This window comes from Antennarius striatus, chromosome 17 (genome assembly GCF_040054535.1).
Source record: "Antennarius striatus isolate MH-2024 chromosome 17, ASM4005453v1, whole genome shotgun sequence".
Classification (NCBI taxonomy): domain Eukaryota; kingdom Metazoa; phylum Chordata; class Actinopteri; order Lophiiformes; family Antennariidae; genus Antennarius; species Antennarius striatus.
In genome coordinates this window covers 9,593,521-9,604,368 of record NC_090792.1, presented here as the reverse complement: position 1 = coordinate 9,604,368, position 10,848 = coordinate 9,593,521, and the positions used below count along the sequence as shown (strand labels likewise).

Here is a 10,848-nt window from a genome sequence, read left to right as displayed (position 1 = left end):
TTGAGACGATGACTTGGGGTTTTGTCCCTTTAGGTCCAATGGATTTCAACAGTGAAGATGGAGAGTACAAACATACAGCCCAGTACAGCGTGAGCTATCCACATGGGAAAAACAACAGGTAGGTCAGACGAGTGACACATTTTAAAACACAATAAACTCTTATACTGCTTAGTATCTATTTTTTTAACCATACAAATTTATTTCTGCAAATATGCAGGTGAATAGTGAGAAAAATGAGGAGTTCAACAGAAATATTTACACATACTGTATATTGTGACTGAAAAACAAAGGTAATGCTGAAATTTACTTTATAATGTAGCAGGGGCCTAGCTCAAAGCAAGTGAGTGTTTAACTGTCAAATGATGTTTTATCCTTTAACACCCCCAAATATGAGTCTGGAATATATGATTTTCTTGTCTGTGGAAATCCTCAGTAATCCAGGTCGTAGTAGATGTTTTGAATAAAGTCAACTGAACTTCTAAGTAAAGTTTACAGGCTTTCTTCTGTTCTGAGAACTGTCTGTTGCTGGTAGTACTTGGCTGTGGTTCTGTGAATTGGAGAAGCTGCAACTACTGGTCCAGCCAACTTGAGTCAACAAAGATATGATTTTCCTGCACAAATGTAACTGTATGTGGAAATACTGCACAGACTGGACGTTTATGAGAAAACAGCACTGTAGAATTATCAAACTTGAACCAAGATGATGACATTTTCTTCAAATTATTGGAGACTGTTTGCTGATAGTGTATCTACAAGCTCATGTTGTACATAAGGCCACAAACAGCCATTATTTTGGGAGGTTATGTGTTCACCCATGACTTTGGTTAGTTGGTCTGGATTATTTGAAATTATGAAACCAAATTAACCAAATTTTGTGGAGCCGTGAAGATTTCAATACGTGAAGGATTTATGTTGCTATGTAGAAGCAGATAAGGATTAGAAAATGTAGGGAAGAATAAGAGCATGATGAACTGCATTTTGCTCTGAAATTAATAACAGCAACTGTGTAATGTTTGCTTTGAAGAAACCTTTTGGACTTTTCGCCCTGCTCAGGTTTCCAGTTTGTCGCTCTGGCAACAACCCAGGCAGAGTGAAGCGAGTGGTGTCATGTAAAAGGAAGACCCATCATCCGATAGTGGCCCGAAGGAAGCCTGCTGGGCCAGGGAGAACTTGTGATGCTGCAAACAAGGAGAACGATATGAAGTGTTTGCAGGACATGAAACAGGAGATAACTGACATGGACTCTTGGGAGTTTGCACTAAATGCCAATAAAAGCTACATGACTGGTATATCCGGCTCTGAACAAGCTGAATACTGCACGATCTCTGAGGTCAGGCATACCATCAGAGATCAGGCTGTTTCTCATCACTGTGTGCACACAAATTAAATGTTGTGAAACCATCGATGTTTTCCAGCTTACTAAGGATCATAGCTCAATGACAGACGTTCTCTACGGAAGACATCTACGACTGAAAGTGTCCTTAACACTGTGGCAGAGGAATATTGGGGAGCTGCTGACATACTTTCTGAGGTATGTAATGTGCTGCGTTGTTGATGAACAAATTGTAAAATTCAGTATGTTTGCTTGAATTTAATTTGTTGTTGATTCTTCACAGAATACAAGACATTGGTGTGTTTGTTGATCTCCTCCCACTGATAAGCAAAAGGTGAGGGAGCTGATGTTTGAGTAACACTGACTACATGGGGGCTGAATGTTGATCGAGTTTCTCTACAGCATTGATGAGGATTCCTCCAGGATCACTATTGGCTCTTGTGTTGACCTTCTTCCTTTAGTTAAGAAGGTCCTCGCCAGTCCGTATGAAGAGTGAGTCTTCTTGCTAAATCGAACTGCCTTTGTTTTTGCAGACTTTCATTAGTATACCTGCTGTGTGAAGATAAACAGTTTGTATCGTGACAGGTATCTTATCGTCGGTTTAAAGTGGATAAACTCTGTTTTGAAAAGCTGGTTTGACGAACTAAGATCCAGTGGCTATAGTGGATCAACGAAACCTCAGTCAGACAAGTAAGTATTGATCTGTTTAAGGAGCTGGAAGACATCATAAATAAAATATTTAGAATAGAGAAAACACAATCACACAATGCTAATTTAAAGCAAAAATATTTTTTTAACTCTTTAGATTTTTCAGTTAATCAAACCACCCATTCAGCGCCATTAACTAGTGAGAATTTGCCAGTTCTACAGAGTTCAGAACATACAGCTCCTGCAATAAAGTGTTTGACTTTATGTATTACAGAAATTATCAGGTCTTTAATCGGCAGTTATTGGATTTATGGCATCAGCAATCATCACTGAGATCTGTTCCAGGAATTGCTGGAGACCTGGCAAAGGTAAGTCGTGCATGTATAAACAAATTTTTCCCATGTTTATTCATACTTATAAATCTTAGGTAGCAAAAATCCCTTCAGGACCTTTTTTTTTCTTTCAGGTTATTGATTCATTCCTGTCTCAACTTTATTGATGGCAATGAAGAACCAGATAACAACTTTTTCTCTGGCAGCAACTTCTAAGAAGAATCCTCAGTAGAAAGATGAGCTGTTTCAACAAGAGGTGCCTCTTAGCTTGTTCTCCCACTGAGGTGGAGCTGGTCGTACTTGATAGTTTGCTGAACAACTTGAATGGACATACAGAGAATGTGCAATAAAAATTGTAATCCATGTTGTTCAAGAGTAATTGTGGCCGTGACTGAAGAAAAGATTCCCATCATTGTGATATTACATTTTTTTCTTGCTGGGACATTGCCTTTTTAAAATATCAGAATGAATGTAGGACTTTAGAAAGATATAGTGTACATGACTGTCTGCTTTCTTAAATTGTTCAGTTGGTGTTTAATAAAAGTCTTATTTTGAATGTGAAAGCTTGGTATTGAAATGATTGTTTGATACAGCTTCAACAAATACAAACACACTTTTGTGATACTGTTTCTGTTTTATGTAAAAACGAAAAACAATTACAGTTAAATGAATGAACAAATAGAACTGCTGCTGTTTGCAATACATCTTTGTGAACTATTCAGCTGCATGTGGACTTCAGCCTCATTGAATCTTGAAAGAGATTTCAGATATCTGGGTTTGCATTCATCATATCTTCCAGTTACATGCTGGTTATCTGCATGGACACAGATAAGTGAAGGGTTTGTGTCACCTGAGGCTGAAGTCCAGCTGTGAGTGGGACTCTGAAGAGATTCAATGAACCGGAGACCTGAACTGTCCACTTTTGGTGCTTTTTATTCTATGTCCTATGATAAAAGATTTTGATATAGGGAAGACGACATTTATGTCACCTCAAGTCGGTTGATTTGAGGTGACACACTGGTGTGGCATCCTTTCTATTTATTTATTTATTTTAAATTTAGTGTAATTTAATAATCCCCGAAAATAAATTAGAAGCTTCCATACAACATCGTCCAGATATATTCCATTTCCTCCCTTCAGCACAGCGTTTTTCCATAAATTCGGTGAGTCCCAGCTGACCGGTAGAACTCTGGCAGCAGCAGCGGGTGTTCGAGGATGGAGTGTCCGAGGTTCTGGCTGCCGGCGGCGGCCTTCCTCGTGCTCTTTACGGCCGACATCGAAGCGGAGGATCTCCAAGCTGCGAACCTGAATCTCATTCATCCAGATGAACACAATCTGATTTTGAACCGTGGAATGAGAGGTATGCAAGTTTTTACTTTCTGTTTTAAGTGTTGGGCAGGCGAATGTAGGGCAGCAAACTTTTCCAACCTGACTGCTCTTCTGTCCTCCATCGATTGGTTTGAGATTGTCTGATCTGACAAACGGCTTTGAGTCTCTGTCGCCATTAATGTCTGATTGATGCGAATAAATATGTACATTCTTTTGCGCACAAGGAAATATTTGTCCCTTTGCTCATTAATAAACTGCTCCTGGCAGCTTAACTAATTTTAACAAATATATAAAATATATGATATCTCATTTACAAATTGTTTGTTTTGTAACTGAGGAGGACTCGTGGAAACTGTTTCCTGTGTGGTGTTTACTTAAAAGTGGTGTTTACTTAATTGTGTGGATTTTATTAGCGTTGTACAAAACTTGTTATGTCTTCCTGCTAAACTGTCTGCTGGCTTTTCATTTATTGGACAGAGGAATAAAGACAGAAGAGTTCAAGGTGGAGGTGGGACTGCATCAGGGATCAGCTCTGAGCCCCTTCTTGTTCGCTATGGTGATGGACAGGCTGACAGACGCGGTTAGACAGGAATCTCCATGGACTATGATGTTTGCAGATGACATTGTGATCTGTAGTGAGAGCAGGGAACAGGTGGAGGAGAAGCTAGAGAGGTGGAGGTTTGTCCTGGAAAGGAGAGGAATGAAGGTTAGCCGCAGTAAGACAGAGTACATGTGTGTGAATGAGAGGGACCCAAGTGGAAGAGTGAGGTTACAGGGAGAAGAGATCAAGAAGGTGGAGGATTTTAAGTACTTAGGGTCAACAGTCCAGAGCAATGGAGAGTCTGGAAAAGAGGTGAAGAAGTGTGTACAGGCAGGATGGAACGGGTGGAGGAAAGTGTCAGGTGTGATGTGTGATAGAAGAGTTTCAGCTGAAATGAAAGGAACGGTGTACAAAACTGTGGTGAGACCAGAGATGTTGTTTGGTCCAGAGACAGTGTCACTGAGGAAAAGACAGGAGACAGAGCTGGAGGTAGCAGAGATGAAGATGCTGAGGTTCTCTCTGGGAGTGACCAGGAAGGATAGGATCAGGAATGAGTACATCAGAGGGACAGCACATGTTAGAGGTTTTGGAGATGAAGTCAGAGAGGCCAGACTGAGATGGTTTGGACATGTCCAGAGGAGAGAGAGTGAATATATTGGTAGAAGAATTGGTTGAGGAGTTTTGAACTACCAGGCAGGAGGCCTAGAAGAAGACCAAAGAGGAGATTTATGGATGTAGTGAAAGAGAACATGAAGGTAGTTGGTGTGAGAGAAGAGGATTCAGAAGGGTTGGATGGAGGCAACTGATTCACTGTGGTGACCCCTGAAGGGAAAACCCTAAAGGATAAGAAAATGAAGAAGAAGGAATAAAGGAATAAAGACTCCAAATTGTCGTTAGGTTTCAGTGAAACATGATAAGTGCAGACACTCTTCTGTCATGACCCAAAAACCATGACAGAAGAGTCCACATCCAGGGAGGAGGTTTCGCGTGTCTGTTTTCTTGTTCATCTAAAAATATTCCTGTAAAGCAAAGACCTGAACTACCCACCACTGGAAGACACCGAGTGGCTGAGAAAACTGCCCGTCATGGTGGTTATGACAAGTCACCTAAACATACTCCATAAAAATCTCCAGGAGCGGGGAAACACTGTTTTGTCATTGGAGCGCAAACTGACTGTGTTCACCAGGGATGTACAGTGAGCTCTCTCACTTCCCCTCCCTGAAAGAGTCCAGAGATGCAAATCACCATCACACACTGAACGGGGATTATTTACAAGGAGCGATCGTTGATGTGCGAGCTGCATTTAGGAGCAGGTTTAACGAGTTCATCAATGCAGCAAAATATTATACATTAGTAATGGAAATTAAACTTTAGCACTAAATATAATACAGCAGAGAAGTCATTTGGTGTCATTCTCTCCAGGATGTGCTGCAGGGAAAGTAAACATTTAATCATGAATGTTCCTTATGTATTTGCAGCCTACTTAGTCATTTTGATAGTATGTTAATACACTTACAGCCTGTGTTACCTTCATATAAAGCTTTTAATTTTTTGCAGCTCCAGACAGATTTCGTTTCAGTTTTTTGGTCCACTATGGCTCCTTGAACATTTTGGTTGCTGACGTAGTTCTTTCCACATGCAAACCTTCAAAAGTTTAAAGAAGTCTGTCAAGTAGTTTGCATGTAAGCTTGTGAACACTTGTGCTCTTTTGTTTTATTATGTTTTCACATCAGATGTAAAAGAAGGTAGCCATCAGTATACCCTTAGGTAGTGTTTGACACCTTAAGTTTGTGATGTCCAAGTGCCTGCCTCGTTGGTTTACCTCGTAAGCAAATATTTTAGAAGAACTTGCTGTATTTAAACTTGACTGATCCACAGACATGTCTGTTAATTTTATCAACAGTGCTGCCCAGAGACTGCCATGACATGCTGATGGCCTCATCGGGCCATGCCATTGATGGAGTCTACTTGATCCAACCAGGTGACTCCCCCATTGTGGTCTACTGCGCCATGCAGGAAGGAGGCTGGACCGTGGTACATCAAATCACCATCAACAGCAGCGTGGATTTCGATCGCACCTGGGATGAATACAAGCTTGGCTTTGGAGATGTAACTGGTGATCACTGGCTTGGGAATGATTACCTTCATCAGCTCACCCATGGGCCTGGGCTTTATAAACTGGGAATAAAACTAGTAGACCACAATGCCCAGATAAAGATTGGGGAGTATGATCCTTTCCTGGTGGAGGATGAAGTATCCGCATACAGGTTGAGGTTGGGGCTTTTCCAGGGCACAGCTGGGGATGCTCTTACCCGGGACACTGACAGCTACCTTCATGACAACCAAAGATTCACAACCAAAGACAGAGACAATGACAACTACTTCCAAAATTGTGCAGTGCTGGAGTATCAGGGAGTTCCAGGGGGAGGATGGTGGTACGATGCCTGTGCTGCAGCCAACCTGAATCGTAGGAATGTCATCTACTGGCAAAAGGACTGCAACAAAGAGCGACTGTGCAAGTATGCATGGATGATGGTGAGACCTTCTGACACAGTTAAAGTGGTTCATGGTGGAGACTGTAGGAAGGATGAGTTGTGAGAGTTTTCCGTGTTTACTGTAGGCTTCACTTTTCTTTGCAACAACCTTATACAGTAGTAGGCCACAGTTTCTCCTAACAGCAGTCGGTACACCACATTTTATTCAGAAATGCATTGACAGGATCACAAAATACTGAAAATACTTTGAACACTGTATAAAAATGCCGTGCATTTTCAGCTGTATCTTTGTTTTTATCATACACCATTTCAATACATGAACCAAAAGCACTTTCATTCTCCAAATTGCAAGCGCAGATTTCTGGTTTATCACAGTTTATAAAAAGTTTCAAAACACAACAGCTTCAGACATGTAAAATATCTTGTGCATGATATCTCCCAAACAAAGCTTACACAGAGGTTTCACAAACGGTTTTGTGTTTTTTTGTTTTTGCCACCGTATATTAGTTTCCCAGAAATACAATTAAGATATGAAGATATGTGGATTTCACTAATTTTGTTCTGACAAAACAAATACTGTGTATCGCTATTAAAAATATATCCTGAGGATGAAAAATAATAAACAAATGATGATAAACAAAGATCTCAAATTCCATACCTTTTCTGATACAGTCGTCTTTGTCATTCTGTTGGAGTAAAATGAAATGGTGTTTTACATTTGTAAGGGCTGAGCAGTAGGGTTCAGTTTGTTGATCTTACTCTTCCACTGAAATTTGGAAAGCAGGAAATGTTAAACCTTTTCTGTGAAAACGGTTAAGCTGACTATTCGTTACTCCTTTGACAAAAGACCTTGGCACATGTGAAAAGGCTTTCATAAACTCCAGTTTATGGACTTGGTCAATAGACTCTTACACCAAGACAATATAGAGTAGCCCTTTAAAATAAAACAAGGCAGTCAGAGACTGCAACATACTGTGACTTACCCTGACCTTCTTCCAGGCTAGTTCTTTGACCATAGATCAAAGCTAGTGCATAGGTAAATCAAAGCACTAGCTTTGATCTATGATCTTACACTGGCCTTCTCCCTCGTCTTTATATCTTATCCGGTTCCTGAGTGTACAAGAGTTGAGATTTGACCTTGACCTACTTTTCTCAAGGTCTAGATCTTCATCTCATTTTTATCCCCTTTGTCGCCCGAGTAATCTGCTTTTTATTTCATCTTTCTATCTGCATCGGTTGCGAAGATATTTGGTTGACAAACGGACACACGAACACTGACAATTACAATACATCACCGCTTTAAAGCGAGATGTAACAACAATTCTAAAGTGTGTATCTTCTGTACAAACACAACACCTAGATAATAAACCATGTTCACACAACACTTTGAGTGTAAGAGCATCAACTCGTGGGATAATATTGGCATTTCTCAATACTATTGAATCAGTAAATAATCAATCATTAGAGTGGAACAATTTTAAGATGGTCTCTGGATATCAAATATACAGTACTATTTTTAATTTTTTAGAATCTATTTACAATTTAAATTTACATTATAATTACATTGAGACAAGTTGCTTTCATTCCGATATTTTAAGCAGTACGGATACTAAAGTGGACTTATTGACTAATCGATTATAAACTTTACCAGCTATGATGAAGTGTTTTTATTTTTGAAATTGCCTAATATGTGGAATCCGAATTAATATAGCCAAGATTACTGTAGCCAATATAACCAAATGCCTTTCTTTTTTCAAAAAAAAAAAAGGTCATGACATTTTGGAGCTGACCGCAGGGTTTTGTCCGTACCAGTATAATTTCTCCTCAATCCTTTTTTTCTTCCACTGGCACAGTAACAGCATGCGGAAGGTCTTCTGGAAAGTCTTGTTACAAAGAGCATAGCACATGGGGTTGATGGTACTGTTGACGTAGCACAGCCAGTAGCCCAGATGCCAGAGTGAGAGGGGAATGCAGTCTGAGCAGAACGTCGATATGAGCACCATGATGTTATAAGGCGTCCAAGTTAGGATAAAGGCCAGCAAGATGGCGCTGAGAGTCTGAGCTGCCTTCCTCTCCTTGATTAGAACCATTCTCTTCCTCTTGGTGATCTGGTTCTTCAGTGTGGCGTCTATGGGCTTAGACACCGACGAAGTGGATGGAGCGCTCATGGACTCGGCTGAGGAGAATGCTGACGTGGCCATTTTAGTGTCTCCATTTTTGCTTTGGTGCTCTGTCTGAGCATCTTTGGCCACAGGCTTGAACTTGTAGGACACACACTTGCTGCTTTTTTGAGAGTTGCTTTTAGGCGGTGTCTGGAAGAAGCTGTTCTCCTCATAGCTGCTGAGTTGTTCGCTCTCACTGCCCGCTTCGCTTTTGATGGTCTCACAAGCCTGATTCCTGAAGGAGGTTTGGAAGCCTCCTGGAGACGCGGGCCTGTCTTCATCCTCAGAGGAAGCATAGCTGTTGAAGGTGGTCAGCTGACCAGCTTTGGACCACTCATCATTGGCGACAACTGCTGATTTGGCAACAGTGCTTCTGCTTGAGGAAGACCAAGAGGCTTGATTCCTGTCATGTGAAGCTGATCCTAATTTACAACTAAAGCAGGATCTGATAATAGTCTTTTGAGGCTGAGTGACTACAGAGTCTGTGGGATAGTTAATACCCTGCAGCTCCGCTAGGTCTTTTGTCCTCTTCTCAGTCTCCTTGTAGATTCTACAGTACAGGATTGTCATGACAGATACGGGGATGTAAAATGCAGCAATTGCTGTCCCAAAAGTTATCACAGGCTCAGAGAAAAACTGAATCTGGCACTGCTTCTCATGAACAGTCCTTTTTCCAACAAAGTACTGCCAGCAGAGGATAGGAGGAGCCCACAGTATTAGTGAGACCAACCAGGCCAAACCTATCATGATACCAGCTCGTCTGGGAGTCCGCTTAGCCCTGTAGGTTAAAGGTCTGGTGATGGAAAAATATCTGTCAAAACTGATTACCAACAGGTTCATGACTGATGCATTACTGGCCACATAGTCCAGGGCCAGCCAAAGGTCACAGGCGAGGTTCCCCAAAGCCCAGTAGCCCATCAGGATATAAGAGGTATACAGGTTCATGGAGAAAATCCCAATGATGAGGTCAGCAGCTGCCAGACTCAACAGATAGTAATTATTCACTGTCTTCAACTGGCTGTTAACTTTAAAGGAGAGCATCACTAGCACATTACCCACAATGGTGATGAGGCTGACTATAGCAGATACAGTTGCAATGGTGATCACCTCCCAAAGACTGTGAGTGGCCAGCTGGATGTCTGCAGCGCTGGTGTTTACAGAAGAATTCAGCATGCTGTCTCCTTCCATGGTCCACTTGTGTTTATTATTGTCCAAATGTGATTGGAGTGTTTGTGTTGTTCATTTTCAGAAAGATACCCTGGGGAAAAAAAACAGGAAGCAGAATGTTAGTCTTTATCAAAACTTTCCATTGTCGCCGCTAGATGGCAGCAGTTCTGCATATTAAGCATCAAATACTTAACACTCGCAGAATGTAGGAGATTCAAGAATGGCCTCTTAAAATCAAATGTAACATATCTGTCTATCATACATTCTTAACAAATGATAGCATTCAACTGCAAGGATGTAATTTTCTCTGAAATTTGCTCACTTTTATGTATTAAAAATGTAAGCTGTCTTGCAGCTCACACAGTCGGACCAATCATGTGAATATTCCCATATGGAGAGTTTGAGGCAATCTCTGCAAACATCTGTGGCATATTAAAAATCCAGGTCATTACATAATTCAATCCATTGCTCCAAATATGTGTTGTTATATTAATAGTTCACAGAGAATGCAATTTGCTACAATGATATACAGTATGAAAAAGTACAGCAAATACAGTAATGTGGCTGTAATTTTGGTCTATATTAACTTGCGTCTTCAATGTTTAATAGTTTTACGAAATGTTTGTTTTAGATAGAAATTTAATTTTTTTAAAGTGAAACTGACACATTGTGATGTTCTGCTTTAACATTACTGCTGAAGAAATTTGTCAGTTACTAATAAATTAATAAAAAATAAAATATTTAACTATTTAAAAATAGACTTACATTTTTTAACCTATTCTCCATAAAAATGTTTATGGTACATAATCATTGGCTGGGAAAGTGGAAATACGCAGACACA

The 10,848-nt window shown here is 40.4% G+C and overlaps 3 protein-coding genes across 5 annotated transcripts in view; 2 read left to right on the top strand and 1 right to left on the bottom strand.

Moving 5' to 3' along the window:
* The window catches only part of LOC137611376 (KATNB1-like protein 1), a 29,998-nt gene extending 27,129 nt beyond the window's left edge, over positions 1-2,869 (top strand). For 2 of the 3 annotated variants that reach the window (XM_068339534.1, XM_068339535.1), the window contains exons 2-9: positions 34-118; positions 1,054-1,330; positions 1,416-1,531; positions 1,617-1,667; positions 1,736-1,825; positions 1,904-2,023; positions 2,256-2,349; positions 2,448-2,869. In XM_068339534.1, the coding sequence (XP_068195635.1) occupies positions 39-118; positions 1,054-1,330; positions 1,416-1,531; positions 1,617-1,667; positions 1,736-1,825; positions 1,904-2,023; positions 2,256-2,349; positions 2,448-2,480 (861 nt within the window). In that variant the 5' untranslated portion in view covers positions 34-38 and the 3' untranslated portion in view covers positions 2,481-2,869. The remainder of the gene's footprint in view (positions 1-33; positions 119-1,053; positions 1,331-1,415; positions 1,532-1,616; positions 1,668-1,735; positions 1,826-1,903; positions 2,024-2,255; positions 2,350-2,447) is intronic. The other variant, XM_068339533.1, reaches the window with a different exon arrangement.
* Positions 2,870-3,397: 528 nt separating this feature from the next.
* Positions 3,398-8,103, top strand: zgc:194887 (uncharacterized protein LOC571819 homolog). Its single transcript, XM_068339492.1, has 2 exons — positions 3,398-3,673; positions 6,087-8,103. The coding sequence occupies exons 1-2, from the start codon at positions 3,529-3,531 to the stop codon at positions 6,779-6,781; spliced, it is 840 nt and encodes a 279-aa protein (XP_068195593.1). The 5' UTR covers positions 3,398-3,528; the 3' UTR covers positions 6,782-8,103.
* A 344-nt stretch (positions 8,104-8,447) lies between these two features.
* Positions 8,448-10,028, bottom strand: chrm5a (cholinergic receptor, muscarinic 5a). Its single transcript, XM_068339251.1, has one exon. The coding sequence runs from the start codon at positions 10,026-10,028 to the stop codon at positions 8,448-8,450; it is 1,581 nt and encodes a 526-aa protein (XP_068195352.1).
* Between the last annotated feature and the right edge of the window lie 820 nt (positions 10,029-10,848).